General features: G+C 46.1%; 1 protein-coding gene across 8 annotated transcripts in view; it reads left to right on the top strand.

Moving 5' to 3' along the window:
* FANCM (FA complementation group M) overlaps positions 1-16,357 on the top strand; it is a 71,887-nt gene extending 55,530 nt beyond the window's left edge. For 5 of the 8 annotated variants that reach the window (XM_074869271.1, XM_074869270.1, XM_074869267.1 and 2 more), the window contains 10 exons: positions 947-2,909; positions 4,854-4,933; positions 5,049-5,117; positions 5,642-5,770; positions 8,456-8,612; positions 9,598-9,704; positions 11,560-12,126; positions 13,037-13,400; positions 14,941-15,232; positions 15,438-15,669. In XM_074869271.1, coding sequence (XP_074725372.1) covers positions 947-2,909; positions 4,854-4,933; positions 5,049-5,117; positions 5,642-5,770; positions 8,456-8,612; positions 9,598-9,704; positions 11,560-12,126; positions 13,037-13,400; positions 14,941-15,232; positions 15,438-15,579 — 3,870 coding nt within the window. In that variant the 3' untranslated portion in view covers positions 15,580-15,669. Of the gene's footprint in view, positions 1-946; positions 2,910-4,853; positions 4,934-5,048; positions 5,118-5,641; positions 5,771-8,455; positions 8,613-9,597; positions 9,705-11,559; positions 12,127-13,036; positions 13,401-14,940; positions 15,233-15,437; positions 15,670-16,139 lie in introns of those variants that run through there. The other 3 variants (XM_074869269.1, XR_012629008.1, XR_012629009.1) reach the window with 3 other exon arrangements.
* Positions 16,358-16,455: the final 98 nt, after the last annotated feature.

Raw genomic sequence — 16,455 nt, 5'->3', positions numbered from 1 at the left:
CATCTGACAGAACTGCCAAAAAATAATTGTACCTTCTGTTTAGATATTACATCCTCATTTGTATGTTTTTATTGGTGAAACGAGTTAGAACTTTGGAGTGTTTCAAACTATCGCTTTCAGACCCTCATTTGACCCTTACTGTTCCTTTTGGAAATTGCATGCCTTAATTTTGAAATCTTAATTTAAAGGAAAGAGTGAGAAGGACGATAAATAAATAGCTTTTCAATCCAGGCAGTCCTTGTGTGGATACCTACCTGGGAGTGATGTCAAAGTCTATTGTGTTTTTTCCAAGTGTATTTTTTAAAGAGTTGGTTGTCTAGATCAGTGCCTTTTAACAGAAGATTAATAAACTTCTGTGGGGAAAAAAAGAAGTTCAGAGTATGTAAGTGAGAAGTTCGTAATGTGCCATCAATGGCAGTAGCCAAATTACAAAGAATAATGCAAAGAGCACAGAGAACTCCAGGCTCACATGTGCTCGAGTAAGGGTTTCTTCTGCCCACAGCACCTTCCACAGCCTAGTAGTCCTCCCAGAACCGCAGCCTGCAAGCATTACCCTGCCTGAGGACGTCATGCCTTGCACATTTTGTTAGCAAAGTGGCGTTGCTTGCTGTTGGTGTTCTGAGAACTGCATCTTAACTGCACGACACAGATGCTCAGCGCAGAATGTTAAGTGCCTTCTTTACTCATGCATGCTATCTTCTGGTCTTTCTAAAACATTCAGGGTTGACTACCCAAGCATGGATTTGCAGTTGATGCCAGGAAACATTTTGTTTGAAAGTTGTGACCTTAAATGCAAAGCACTTCCCTTTTTTTTTTTTTTTTTTCCTCCTTTCTAATAACGTTTAGGAGTATGAAAACCTTTGTCACTTGTTTTAAATGTCCTTATGACAAGTCCTTGCAAGCCTGTATGTATTTATAGTAAATATTACACTGTGTTTGTCACCAGGGAGATTGCAGCTATGAACTGAAGATTCAGCCTTACTTACGTATCGAAGACGTTAATGTTCAAAGGAATAAAAGTCATCTTTCCACGACCACCTCCACACTTGATCAGAAACCACACTCATCTGGCAAAGACGTGGCACACAGATCAAAAGTAAAACCATTTTTACCTGATCCAGATGATCATGGGAATGAATTCTTTACCACGTTTAAAATAACAAAACCAAAACCTCCCAAAAGAACTTCCGGATTAAATTTGGAAGCATCTGTGGGTACTAATACTTCGGCTTCTTACTCAGCAAGGAGTCTTGCTCTGGTTGAAAATACTGACCAGGCCAGCCAAAAGGATGAGGAACTGGAGGTGACATTTGACTTAAATGAATGTATTGACCTATATGACAACAGTGAAAGTACTATAATTCATGAAAGTGCGGCAATAAGGGAACACAAAAGTGTAGATCAAGCTTGTGGGTCACAGGGGATGAACCATGCAGATTCGGGATATAGCAGCTTCACAGTTGAGAAATCACCTGTGTCCTCTAACTTATTTTATCTTCCTGAATCATACGTGGATTCATCTGCGCTTGTGAGACCATCTGAGGAGCCTTCTTTGTCAAAAGGAGTATTTTCCCATGCGAAAAGGCTTTTATCACAATCTCCTCCCTCTTTAGATAAACTTTATGATTTTGAAAACATGATGAGAAATGAAGAAACAATACGTCCTTTTCAAAAAGTTATTTCTGATACTTCCTCAGAGAGGCTGCAGGACAAAGTCTTTCCTGCATCCTCAGAAGTTGATCGTTCTTTGCTGCTCTTTGAAAATCCTGAACTGAAAGTCACCAGTGAATCGTGTGCTTCTGTAAGTAATTGTTTTTCAAAAACTGTATCATCTTCTGAGGCTGCTGTTGTTAAAGCCGAAGAGGAACTTCACTGGGATGACAGCTTTGATAGTCTGTTTGAGAATGAAGAATTCACTGAAATTCAAAAGAAAACTCCAACAGTAAATCAAACTCTGACAAGTAACCCTACCAATAAGTATTTTGTTCAAAAAAGTAAAGAAGATCCTGAAATTAACACAAAAAATGTGATTATTGATGAAGAGAAGAGTATACATTTATTTGAAGATGACCAAGTTTATGACGCAAATAATGGAGGTTTTTCTTTGAGCAATGAGCATTTAGTGGGGTCAGAGTCAGGTGCGAGTGTCGTTCGGCCCGTTGGGGAGCGTGGCTCCGAGGGCTTCCCGTCAGAGGGCACCTGCCGGGAGCGGCCGGTGGGCGGCAGAACCACAGCCACCCAAACGTCAGCTGGTATCAGCGGGACCGAGCGGTTAATGGATAACGATGATCCTTATGACAGTTCTCAAGAACTGTTTTCTGTTAACTTTGATCTGGGATTTTCCATCGAAGAGTGTGAGAGCGAAATCTTTGAAGAATATACAAATGCTAATAATGCCAGGAAATTAAACAGTGCCTCGGGGGGTCATGCAGATGTTAAATCCACTGAAAATAAAAAAAAAATACTGAATGATAGCTCCAGACTTGAAACGCCGCCAAAACGGGATTGCAAAAGTCTTGAGAGAAGAGACATTTCCCCGCTTTTGCCACTCCAGAGCAGGAGCCTGAACGATAGAGAAGGGACCGAGCACGCTACCGCTGCAGGGCCGCTCTTGAAGTCAGGAGGCAGAAGAACGGGAAGGGGATCACCTGGAGCTGTGGCTTCTGCACTTCCCACCCCAGCAAGTAGAAAGGTTACGAATATTGAAGCTATCAAAGGAGTTCCTATGAATGTCTTCTCTAGTGCCAAGGAGGAAATTCCAGAGGTGCCACTGACAGAGAAAGTAAATAAAAGCCCCCGTAGGCAGAACTTTAGGAGTCCAGCCATGGGTGCGCTTGATTCCCCTTTAGGAAGAGCTGAAAGCCTGGGAGACGTCGACCTTCATAGTTCACGTCTGTCTCCTGCTGAAGGTAGGGATTTCTGGGGTACGGGTGGTTAACACCTTCACGTTTAAATAGATAGAACCCAGTATCTTTTGGATCCTCAATGTGGTTTCATGACTTAGGTGGGAAGGATGAAAGGAAAAGGGAATAATGGCTGTAACACTAGAAGTTGGGTCAAGGAGGAGACTTTCCAGAGGCTTAAGCCTGCACACGAGCTTAGCCATTGGGGGCTGAGGGGCAGACTGGGGGACGTACCCAGCGTTAAACCCCTCGTACCTCCTCACGAGTGCTAACAGTGCAACGTGTGAGACATCGCTGCGGCAGCTGGAGCTGCCTTTAGAGCCCATCTTAATCTTCCCAGTATCTGACTTGTAATCAGCTGGATCTGTTGCACTTCAATCCCTGAATCCATGCTGTGGGTATTTTCCTGAATCCATGCCGTGCTATTTTCCTATCATTGTTCCTGGGGAGTAGAAACTCTACTGATGGATTTCTTTCAGTTTAGTTGCGTGACGACTGACTTGTATTTACAATTTTCTGATTATAACTTCAGTACAAACCTGGATGGTCTGAAAAATACTGTTTGTAGGCTCTATTCTGTTTTCATTCCTCCCTTCTCTCTCCCTTTCTGTCTTTTTCTGGTTTAGGACCACTATGCCATAAAAATATATTTTGTATTCAGGTACTGAAATATGTATAAATGGCCGTCACTCTTAACTCGTAGGTCACTTAGAGGTCATATTCACACCCTTCCATGTGTTTATCTCTGAATCACCTTGAATTACTCACAAAACAATTCAGGCTTAATAGTCCTTGGTCTGATTCATAGGGCACATCAAGTTTTTCTGAATGGTTTTGTTACTGCCCTTAAACATTGAAACAAAGCATAAACAGTCCTTTTGGTGGTTAAAGCATCTTTTTTTCCTTCTCTTTGAATTTGTCTGATAACTATCATATTTTCTGAAGGTGATTGATTGTCAAATGCCACCTTTCTTCCTGAATCATCACACCTTCAAACTGATATGTTAGTTTGAATTCAAAAATATGTTAGTGTTGAATTCAAAAATTGTAATCTATTTAATAAAAACTAAAAAGCCAAATGCCAAAAAAACACAAAGCACAAAAGGCAACAAATTGCTGTTTTAGAATTGCAGGGTTAATACTGACCCTGAATCAGTTTGTTAAGGACCGGAAAGCCTCCCTGGACAGCGTGTGTTGTTGAAATGATAGTCGCTGGTATTTAAATACAATATTTCAGAAGTGGAATACTTGGGAATTTTGTGCTTTTCCTTAAAGCAATTCAAACCTTTGAGTGATTTAGTCAGAACCCACTCTCTGTCCTGCCATACCCCCAAGCAGACAGGCAAGCCTACGCCTGCTGCAGCTGCCGTTCCCCTCCAGGCTGCTTCGGGGCAGGGGGGATCTACAACAGGCACCAGATCTGCTGCACCCAGTCCGGGGTCTCTCTGTCAGAAGTGGAGCTTTGTCGTGCAGAATGTGAAGGAAGAGCTTGTATTTCCTAAAGACAGTCCTTTGTAAAAACAAAAAAGGCTGCAGTGGTTTGAGGCGGAATTGGAAAGGGGGCTTTGTAGTGAGTTCTGGTGTTGCTTCAGTGCACCCAAAGGGATAAGTATTACAAGATGCTTCCAGAAGTGTAACTCTTACTCAACTTTAAGCGGCTTCTTCAGTTGGTTTCGTTTTTCACCTCCTTTTTTCTGTATCTGTACTGCCTGGAGTAATCACTTCCACTCAGAGACTCTCCAGGAAACTAAGATTTATTGTACATCTCAGCTGGAGATTAGTTATTTTGATTAACAAGGCTAAAGAGAACAATATTTGCCACGCAGATCAATAAGTAATCTCCGTTGTAGGTACTTCTATAAGAGGTGGATTTTGATTGCTCAGTTATAGCAATATTGTACTGTGAACAATGAATTGCCTTGTGAATGTTGTTTACTATTTTTTCTCTAGGAACCAGCAGTGAGAGTGAAGAAGAGATCGTTTTCCAGAGAAAAAATAGGAAAAAAAAGAATGTTTTGAAGTCTCCTGATGTGAGTCTTGGGGGGGGTGGGGGGGTGGGGAAAAGCAGCTAAGAGAAGCAAAATGACAAGTCAAACACCAAAACAAAAATCCCCTTTGCAATTATACTTCTTTCTGTTTACGCAGGTTACGAATGATAGTGATTTTGAATCGCCCATTCCTGCCATCAGGAAACGTCGACACCCACTTAACATGGTAAGTGCTTAGGTGAGACAGAAGAAAAAGAATGCAAACTCATTTATGGAGCAGATATTTAAACAGTTGCTCTTTCTCCAGTCAGTAGGCAAGTGTTCTTATTAAAAATACTTAGCCATCTGAGCTAAGGTGTATTAGAATGTCACTGCTTTCCTTCCTTCAAGTCTTCCCTGAGCTCTCCAAAGATGACTCTGTAGTTGTTGTGTGGCAGTGAAATATTGTTATGGGCAGGAGAGCTGAGCCTCTCCCTTTGTGAAAGGCAGTAAAATAACCTTTCTTCCGCAAAGCTCTTAATCCAAAAAAAAAAAATTCATGTCACATTTGACCTGATTTTTTCTTGCAAAGAATGTTTTCCTTTGGTATTGAATAAGATTGGCGTTATTGCATTATTTTGTCGTAGCAGGTCAATCACAAAAAAATCAGGTGTTGCTTAAAAAAGCCAGATGTTGAAGGATGACCGTGTAATTAAAATATTGCTTGCTTTAGTCTTTATTTATTGAAGTGTTTGTGAAACATTCCTCTAGTCAGACATGTCCAGTGATGACAGCATGGATTTTCACAAGAGCTCAGGGAGGACCACAAATAGCGGCTGTAACAAAAACCAGCCGAGAGGCACGAAACGGCAGAAGGTCAAGAGCAATTTCTCATATGAGGTATGTGACCTCCTCACGCCTCGCTTCCTATGCTGCGGGTGCTGCTGGGAGCAGCTGGCATTGAAGTGTGCTGCAGAGAACTGTGGTGCTTTGTCCTGTGTGTCTGAGTGTGTGTGTGTGTGTGTGTGTGTGTGCACATTTGCAGCAGAGCAAAAGCTGCTTCAGAAGAATGTGTCCTCGAATGTGAGCAGCACGTGCTACCAGACAAAACCAAAGGTACAGACAGTCAGTGAGATCCTGCTTTCTCTTCAGACTGCAAGAATGAACTGAAAGTATTTTCTAATTTGTCTATTTTTCAATTTAAAGAAAACATGAAAATGACAGAAATGTTGAGCACTGGTTTCACATAGGTAAGGTGGAAATTTAGTGTGTCATTGAGTCACTCCTTCCGGAGCTTGTGTGTGTTTTATGGCCTAAAAAATGGAGCTTCTGTCTCTTTTGTGGCCTTTGTAGGATCTCAGGGTACAGCTGTATTACAGTAGGCCTGCAGCTGGGCAGTTGTTTGTTTCTAAGACACCGTTTAGGAGGGCTGAGGCTTGTAGCTATTTCACACAAGTTCATAGCTTCACACAAGAGGAAATCTTGAAACGCTGGATAATGACCTTAACCCTCACATCCATTGCCTGACTTTCAGAGGAATCTGCAGGGCCCTGTCTAATAATGTTCTGCAGGAAAATAACAAATTACGTTACAAGTGGAAGATACTCAAAGCTTAGTCAGACTCCGGAAGCTCAGGTTCTTGTCCAGAACTTATGCTATTAGGATCATATGAATTTACCACCTACGCTGATGGTTTCAGCTTTGCACCCTGTAAGACAGCAATGGTGCCTCGACCCCAGAGCTTAAATCTTAACTTGGTGTTTTACACTTTAATCTGTCACTGCATCAGGAATGGATGCAGGAGAGGATGCAGGGCTGGGATCACATATTCATAGTAAGTTGAAAAGCTCTTAAATACACATGGATGTGGTTCCACTAGGCAAAAATTACTGTAATCAGGGCTTCTTGGGCACATTATGTTGGTTAGTTTTAATGTTTAAAGATAATCTTCATTATGGAGGCTTCCCTATAGTATCAGTATTTTGTGTTCTGGAAAACAAAAGATGAAAAATCCATTTTTCGGTTTAATTGGGACATTTTTTTTTTATGTGAGGCCAAAAGGTTCGTGGATAGAGAGTGCGTATACTTGTGAAATTCTGCTCTGCCTTCACACATCTTACCCAAACATCCATAGCGATGAACGTGACAGAATTTCAGATCCACAGAAGATCCAAGAGATCAAAATCATTGTGCTCAGCCACGACCAGTCGCAGTGTTGGGTCAGAAGTACAGGTAGTGGAGCTGTAGGCGCAGCAGAGAGTTGCAGCTGGATTAATGGAGATTGTGAGAAGTCCAAGGGGCCCAAAATAGCCACTGGCACTGAATTCAAACATTCAAAAAATAATTTAAGAACCTGATAACTTACTGTTTCCCAAGTGTAACCAAACTCTTGACTGTTAGTTTCTGGTGTCATGGTGCTTTCCACGCTGCAGGGTTTGTCCTCTCCGTAGTCCTTCACGAGGAAGAAGGATTAAGACTAATTGGCAATAGCAGTGAGAGTTCTTTCCTGTAAACAGGTGGCCTCCTGGGCGTTTCAGGATAATCAAAATTGTTCTAGAAAAGGAACTACTGCTAATGCCTGTCATTCAGGCTTACTAATTGGTGTAAGCAAATAATTAAAAGACTTAGGAAAATTTGAAAATCAGATATGTCACTTACTGTACCACAAGGCACCCCAGTCTTCCATGTACTAAACTAAAATTCACTGCTTTCTGCTTTTTATTCAAAGTATTTTGAAGGCAAGCAAATAAATTTTTTGGAGTAATTGGGATACATAATTTTTTTTTTTTCTTCCACGTTCTACTTTAGTACTTTATAGCTGAAATTGTAAGAGAAAGTTAGCTTAATATAAAGTCTCTCTGACAAAACGTCTTCCTGAACTCATTTGTTTTGTTTCCATGTACATTCTTGTGAATGTTTTGTTGTCTCTTTTTGATGGAACTTAGTACCAGGGTTTGTATCATGTCTCCTGGCCTGCAGTTTGTGTGGGAAGTGCCTCATCTTCCCTGAAAGAAGAACATTTTCTCAATAACAAGTTGCACTGTCTGATGGATTCATGAAAAAACGAATCCTGAGTCCTAAACAGAAAAGGGCAAACCAGGGTGAAGTTTGTATCTGAAGTTTCTAGTGGACTGGGGTTCAGAGTAATCCCACGCTTCTAAATCAGGTTTTTGAAAGGAAACAAAATGAGTAAAGCTAGCTTTATAAGTTCCAAAATCACCTATTATTTTTCGGGGGCTTAGCTACGATGTGTTGGTAGACTCTGGCGGTAGCGCTAACTGGTGTGGGTGCGGACAGCACTGCAGGCTGCGGTTACCTTTGGTGGGGCTGGGATCGGGGCGCCAGCCTGGCCCTCTGTGCTGCTGGGACATGTGTGTGTGCTCAGGGGTTTCACTGAACTTTGTGTTCTTTCCATCTCCTTTCCCTGTGAGGATTCTCTTGGCAAAGCCAGAGGCCTAATCTGTGACCATCTAAGCAGCTGGTGGTCTGGAGTCACGACCTGGTTTAACCAGAGGTGTCATGTGTAACATTTAGTAAATCAGGAGCCAGCTTCTAATTACAATTTGGGATTCTTTTCTCTTTCAGACTGCAGCAAGACAGTTTTTAGATGAAGAAGCAGAGCTGTCCCAGCAAGACGCCAGTGGTGTTTCATCTGATGAGAGTGTTGATACGGAGAACGAGCTGAACTCTTCCCTTGCTCAGTTCCTGAATGATGATGTAGAGGTCACACAGGTGCTGAAAGGTGAATGAGGAGGGTTGGTAGATAAGATAAGGGGTGTTGCTCAGCCGGTGGTGTGTGACGGGCATGACCACGGGACCAGCTAATACCTCAGCCTGGGCCAGCTAATGAGTGGTAACCTCCTCAGCTGTGGTCTGTCAGGTGCTTTCCATTATCTCTTTGTACCTTTTCTGGTTTTATTCACATGGGTTTCTTCTGTAGTAAGTTCCTCACTGGCATCAGTTCTTTGGGGATTGCAGGGGCAGGAGATCAGCTCTTGCTAAGTGTCACCCACCTGCCTTTTACACCATTATGGCTGAACAGAAACACAATTTTCCATTTCACTTAGAAATTTCTGAATCTTTCAGGTCCTCTCTTACAGAGAGACTTAAAATATGACATGAAATAATGATACAAGTGTTAAAGATAAAATTACAGTGTTGGCACTGACAGAGCTGAGAAGGTAATGCTGGTTTCTGGCTGAGATGATTTACTTACCCCCTGTGCTTATGACCCTTGCCTTTCCCTGGGACATCTGCATGATGGAATCGTCGTGTTACCACTTAAGATTCCTAGGTGTTGCTGAGGATTTTCCTCCTTCACTGAAATTGTGAGTTGCTCCCTGTAAGATACGTGTGGGCTTCAGCAAACCCATCCCTTTCTCATACAGTCTCTGAAATCAGTGGTGGCTGTTTGGGAGAGACTCACAACACAGAAACCAGAGTGATTTGGGTTTCCTGTGGCTACTGTTGCCCTTATCCCTGCTGCGGGCAGCCAGGAAACCTTCTGTGTGGCAGCTTTCCTGGCAGCAGGCTGGGTGGGCCTAGTCTTTTGCTTTTTGATTTCCAGAGACATCTGGAGATCTGCAAGTTTTTGTTTTATGAAATAGAGGGGTTTAGAAGACTGTAAAGGAATTACTTAATATGGAAAACACAGTGTAACAATAATGAATAAAAAATTGTATCCCTTATAATACTTAATAATCTTTTATGTTCTCGTTTTAATTCAGACTGTGAGATGAAAGGAGTTTACTTGAAATCTGTGCGTAGTCCAGCTCTTGGCAATAGATACAAAATGGTTCATCGTGAATTCGACAACATGGAGATTTTCTCACAGGTATGAAGCAAAACGACTGCCGTCCTTGTGAAATTCTGACTGTGTGTGACCATGTTTAGGGTCTAATGCTACTTTAAAGTGTAGCTTGCAGCCTGTTGTTGATAAATGATAAGTTCCAACAAAAGACTGTTGGCTTCATTTTGATTTTGGAGTGGCAGTGTGCAGACCCTGGTGCTTTGGCAGAAGCATACCCCCCCGTTCTCCAGCTGGAGAGGGGCTGTCAGCCAGTCTGCAGTGAAAGGGCAGGGTTAGACTGGCTCTTAGGAAGGATTTCTTTGCAGAAGGGGTTGTTGGGCGTTGGAATGGGCTGCCCAGGGCAGGGGGGGAGCCCCCATCCCTGGAGGGGTTGAAGAGTCGGGTTGACTCAGCGCTGAGGGATCTGGTAGGGTTGAGAATGGGCAGTGTGAGGTTCATGGTTGGACTGGAGGATCTTCAAGGGCTTTTCCAACCCAGATGATTCTGAGATTCTGTGATTGTCTGACAGCATCCCAGCTCCTGCCTGTCCTTCCACCATTCTGGTGTGGCTGTAACAGGTGTGGGACCAGCTCATTGTCTCTGCTCCGCCGCCTCCCTCTCACAGAGGAGACTGGTGACACCTCCCAAGGAAGAGCCCTTTTCCCCCGTGTGGGATGTTCCCAGTCTCTTCACCCACTCCCCACTTTGGGGACCCCTGCCAGACAGAGGTGTAACCACTTGGGCGTGTGCTGTGTGTCACCCTGCCCCGTGCCCTTGTTGCCAGACAAGCAGCAGTGCCAATACACCCGATTTCTCAAGCGATTGGGTTTAGCTCCTGAAATGGCAGTTTGGAAACCAAAGAAAATAAAGTAGCAGGTGTACCCATGGTGCCCTGCTGCGGGCCATGCGCCCCCCGCCAAGCCCAGCTCTTGCCGTAGCGCATTGTGGCGGTTCCGTCGGCTCCCAGACATGCGGCGGAGCGAGTGCTGCTGGGGTGGGAGTGGGGTGTCTGTCACAGCTGGCTGTGTCCCCCCCTCCCTCGGAACGGCCTCTGAACTCTTCAAACAGCACCTGACATAAATCCCTTGTATGGTTGTGTTGGATTAGATGGAAAACCAGGATCTTATGCTCTGTAGGGCTGTTGCATTGGTGAGGTCGTCAGCTAAACACTAAAATTTGTTTTGCTTTTGAGGGACATTTAATAAAGGCAGAGAAACACGACTGGATCCATCACTCACTAGTTACCGAGGCAGGGAAGGGCAAGTTAACACCAACATTATTAACTCACAGCATTGGAAAAACAGATGTGCAGGATGATTCCTTACCTCCTCACCATTTTTTTTTTCTGTTTCCTGTATTCCTGGTTTTTATACTACCTGCAGCACAATAAAACAGAGATCTAGATTGGATGAAAAGGTTGAAACACTTATTTTTTTTTTCCTGCTAACACACAAAAATTCAGGTTGTGCTCACTGATTATCTGCAAGCAGGGACTCGATTTCCCAGCCGCCTCGGCTCATTCCGTCAGACCTGTTGTTTCAGCTGAGGCAAAGCCTGGCTGAAAATGCAAAGCCTGACCTTCCGTTCATTTCCCGCCCTGCAAAAGCGTCACCCAGTGCTTCTGCCAGCCAGGCCCGTGCCTGTGCTGCGGAGCTGGGGATGTGGGGGGTGGGCTCTCCCTTGTCCCGAGCGTCGGAGCCCTGCGGACACGCGGGGGAGATGAGAGTGCTCTGCAGTTCCAACCTCTTTGACAGGAGCGTGAGCGACCGAGTCTCGCTTCTGCTGTGATCCTGCAATTAATGTTCCCACTAAAAGCTCTCTGGGGACAGCTGGTGGGCAAAAGTGCCTTTATGGAGAGGAGCAGCAAAACTGACTGGGTTTGTTTTTTTCCCCCTGACAGATTCCTGAGCAAGACCCTGCTTATGCAGAAGACAGTTTCTGTGTTGGAGAGGAGGAAGAGGAGACTTGCAAACAAAGTGAATCTAGTGAGGAGGAAGTGTGTGTTAATTTTGATCTCCTAAATAATGAGAGTTTTACTAGTGGAACAAAACAATATCTCACTCGCCGCAGAAAAAAGTTAAAGCAGGCCAGGATGGAAGAGGACTCCTCTGTCCCAGTCCAAAAGAAGAAACTGTCCCGAATTATTGTTCTCAGTGATTCCAGTGGGGAAGAAACAAGTGTCAGCAACGAGAAGCCTGTGAAAACAGACGGTTTTGGGGCAGAACAGGAACATGCTCCGTTACCCCAGTCACTGCCCTCAGACTCTTCTGTGCAGCACAAACCAATTTCTGGGGAAATGGTTGTTCCTGGGTCTGTGGAGGAGAAGAGTGAGATGCTCCTCGGCTTGAAAGCTTCAGTATCTGAAACGCTGGATTTCCACGCCGACGGCAGAGTCAGGAGCACGTGCTTTCCACCAGCTGCCGCCCGCTCGGGCTCGGCCAAGGGGGATCTCCAGGCTCCCGCCGAGGTCGGTGCCAGGCCGGAGCAGGGCCCTTCCTCTCGCCCCCCGTGCTGCTGAGCTGCCCCGCGGGTCCCTCTCCTCTGCGCTGGGCTGGCGGCTGGCGGCGGCCAGAGCCGGAGCGCTGGGGGTGCTGTAGGAGTGGGACGGTTCTGCTGGGGCCGCTCCTCGCCCCTGGCCCAGGGAGCTTCTGGGCTCCCGGCGTCGCGTGGGCAGTGTCCTGGCAGCCGGAGATAAAACTGGGATTAGCCACCGGCCTGAGTCTGGCACTCACGGGGGAGTGGGATCTTCTTCAGGTAGTAGAGAGCGTCTGCTAATTCTTTGGGTTTGGAGCTCTAAAATAGCTGTTCGCTGCCCTGAATTAAGACCCTTCATCACCTGAGGTTGGGTTCCCCATCCCCTGCGCTCCTCGGCCTGGCTTGTGTCACCGAGGAACTCGTGAGTGAGGCTGCGCACCGGGGTCATCCGAGCTGCTGCAGAGTTAGATCAGCTCCTGGGGGAGACTGGTTGTAGGGGATTAAAGTGTGAATCTGAACGTGTTAGTGTTTTGCAGTATTGAAAAATACCTTTTTTTTTTTAAGATTGTAGTAATTGGATTTTAACAAAAAGCGGATCATTTTTAAATTTTAAAAACGGAACATTTTTAAATTCTAAAAAGTAGAACTTTTTAAATTTAAAAAAAAGTTGAACCTTTTAAATTTAGGAAAAAAAGTGGAACATTTTTAAATTTACAAAAAAACCCCCGGACCTTTTTAAATTCTAAAAAGTGGAACGTTTTTAAATTTAGGAAAAAGAGCGGAACGTTTTTAAATCTAGGAAAAAGTGTATCTGTTAACCATCAGTATTTGAGGAGGGTGGTTTCTGTGTTGGCCCGTTGCTGTGTGACCCGCAGACACGGGCTGTGCTGTCCCCTGTGCAGGTGCAGGGCCCCGGGCAGAGCCCCCGCAGGCCGACGCCGGCCCCCCCCGGCCCCGCTGCCCCCCGGCCCCCCGGAGCGGCCCCGCAGAGGAGCCCCCCGCTGCGCCTGCTGGCCTCGGGCCGCGAGCTCTGCGCCGCGCCGGGGCTCATCTCGGCGCTGAAGGCCGCGCACGGCGCGGAGGTGCAGGTTTGCTCCCTGCGCGCCGGCTGTTACGTCGTCAGCAGCCGCACGGCCGTGGAGAGGAGCCTGCGCTCCGAGCTGCTCAGCCCCCGCCGCAGGAACAAGGTCGCCCAGCGGATCCAGCGCCTGCAAAAGGTGTTTGAGAAGATAGTGGTGATCGTGGAGAAGGACAGGAACAGAACGGGTGGGTGTGCAGGGGCAGCACGAGAACGGGCGGGCGTTTGGGGGCAGCGTGGGGCCCTGCTGGTCTCTGCCCAGGGCTCACGCTGGCCTCACTGGCTTTGCGTGTGATGTGGGACAGAAAATAGATGGAAAACCAGGATCTTAGGGCTCTGTAGGGCTGTTGCATTGGTGAGGTCATCAGCTAAACACTAAAATTTGTTTTGCTTTTGAGGGACGTTTAATAAAGGCAGAGAAACACAACTGGATCCATCACTCATTAGTTACCGAGGCAGGGAAGGGCAAGGTAACACCAACATTATTAACTGACACTATTAATAAGTGCAAAAAACCCCAAGTTTGAGACAGATTTAAACAAAGAAAGTGAGAATAGTAAGATAAAGAATAAATAGAGAATAATAAAATAAATACAGAAGAATAAAGAATAAATACAGAACAAGCACAGTCCTATCTGTGCTCAGCACAAACATAATAGTGGACTCAAGCACAGTATGTTTCCCGGCAGCATGCTCAGGGGTGGTACCTGCCAGACCCCATGGGGAAACTCCACGGTTTAGGCCCAGGGAGAAGGGCCTGGAGGTACCATCCACGTGTTGGGGCTGTCTCCAAACTGGTAACTACTGGTGCTGGGACAAGCAAAAGATCATCAGCTGAATTAAATCAGTTTTTAAAGACAGGAAGAGGACTCCTACACAGTGCTGCTTGGGGAAGGCCTTGTGTCATCAGGTGCAGAGCAGGGGAGTCCCAAAGATGCCTCCTGTCTCAATTAGACATTTGTGGGAAATTCAAGGCTATTTCTTTAATTTATATATGTTGGGCAAGCTTAGTTTTAATCTTAAGCTCCAAATTAGTCAATCAAATGATATTGCTGATGCTGTCTATTCTCAGTGCCACTAGAAAATAATTGGGGCCTTCCTTGCAGCTGCTTCCCAGGAGATGGAACTAGAGCTCACAGCTCCAGTTAGATTACAGATGTTCTGGGGTATAAAACTCCTGGAATCAGGTCGTTGTGGAGGCAGCTCTGGTTTTGTGATGTAGGTCTAATTTATTGATGGCTCAGGTACGGAAGCAGTGGTAGAGGTGGGCACTGAAGATGTGGCTTCTCAGCAGGGCTGGAGATAACTGGGGTGTGTTTGAGCTGCCTCTTTACCCACTGCTGAATGTGCCATTCATTTTCACCATTTTTATCCAGTTTTTCTCATTCCACTCTTTCCAGAGTGCTGCCAGTTTCCTGTTTGTTGGGTCTAAGGGCATTTTTACTGTTGGAGCTTTACCAAACCTTTTCTGATTTGGGCTGTCCTGTTCCTCACTTACGTGTGTTCCTCCCACCCCTCTCTCCTACTGACATTTAATTTGTGATTTCGGTGTTAATTCCTGAACTCTCTCCTGCTCCTGCGCCCCTCCCACCTCCTTCCCCTGGAGCTTTCCCCTCAGCTCTGGTTGCGAGTTCTCAGCGCGGGGGACTCCTGGAGCCGTTTTGCTTTGCGAGTGACTGGAATGAGGTTTTTTTCCCAGTAATTGAATTCTCCCTGTTTCTCCTGCAGGGGAAGCTCCGCGCTGTGCCCAGCGGACGCAGTGCTACGACGCCGCGCTCTCAGCCCTGGCACGGGCCGGGCTCCGAGTCCTCTTCAGCTCCTGCCAGGAGGAAACGGCCGTGTTGCTGCGGGACCTGGCGTGGGCTGAGCGCAGGGAGGATGCGGCCCTGGCGGTGCCAGCGGCGGTGGAGGGGCGCCGACAGGAAACCCTCAACTTCTACTTGACCATTCCCGACCTGGGCTACCCGGCCGCCCTCAACATGTGCCACCGCTTCGCCTCCGTGCGGGCCGTGGCCAACAGGTACCGGCAGCGGCACAGGCGGGGGCTGGGGCTGCCACCAGGACCCTCCCCGCGCCCCGAGGGGCTGCCAACGAGGCGTCCCCATCTCGAGGTGTCCCCATCTTGAGGTGTCCCCATCGAGATGTCCCTGCCAAGGCATCCCCATCTCAAGATGTCCCCATCTCAAGGCGTCCCCATTGATGTGTCCCTCTCTGTTCTCTTCCAGCTCCCCCTCGGCCCTCGCCGCGGGTGCCCAGCTCAGCCTGCGGAAGGCAGAGCAGATCCACCGCTACCTCCGCTACACTTTTGACGCGCAGCTGCTGCCCGAGAGCCCTGACCCCAAGGGGAGAAGCACCGCCAGGAGCTGAGCGGGGTGAAATGGGGCTTTGCTTTTCACTGCACTTTAACGAGTTTTCCTTCACTGTAAAATATGTAAATAAATCCTTGCAGAGAGCTGAGGGGTGTGGGGACGCTGCGGCTGTGCTGTGCAGGCAGCTGCTCTGGGGGCAGGGCTGGAGTGTGTCCCCTGGGTACCACCACTACAAAACTGCTTTAAAAATGGGAATAATGGCTGAAGCGGTGGGGAGGTGCCTCCCTGCCCTTCCTCACCAAACACGGAGGGTCACGAGGGTGGGCCCAGGGCAGCCAGTGCTGGGACTCGGGAAGGAAAGTGAGGGACAGGAACAGATAGATCAGATATAGAATATGTAAGATAATATATAATATCCAATATATAAAATATATAAGGATATATTATTATGCTATATGATATATAGAGAATATAATATATAAAATATATACTATGATATACTATATATGATATATAATATAGAAAATACAAGTATATATTATGATATATAATATAAAATATATAATATTATTATGATACGATATATAGATAATATAGGATATATAATATATAACACAGCGCAGCTCAGCTGTTCTGCAGCTGAAAAATGAGAGAGGATGAGAAGGCGCAGGCCCAGCTCCCAGGATAAGCCAGGCTCAGGGACAGCTCCCAAACGCCGCTGCTCCCCCCCAAAGAGTCCCATTCACACGTGAGTAAAACAACTTGGGCTTTTTTATTACATTAAGGAAAGGTAAAAAATCCAAATGCTCAGTGAAGTAAAAAGCCATTCCAACTCGTTACAGACTGTACTGGTGTGAAGGCAGTGGACAGCCCTATTTCAGAGACATTTTAGCTTAAAATCAAAACTTGCCAGTACTTGGTATCCCTGTACCTC

Source organism: Strix uralensis, chromosome 4, assembly GCF_047716275.1.
Source record: "Strix uralensis isolate ZFMK-TIS-50842 chromosome 4, bStrUra1, whole genome shotgun sequence".
Lineage (NCBI taxonomy): Eukaryota > Metazoa > Chordata > Aves > Strigiformes > Strigidae > Strix > Strix uralensis.
The sequence above is the reverse complement of the archived record's forward strand: the minus strand, read 5'-3'. Positions and strand labels throughout refer to the sequence as shown.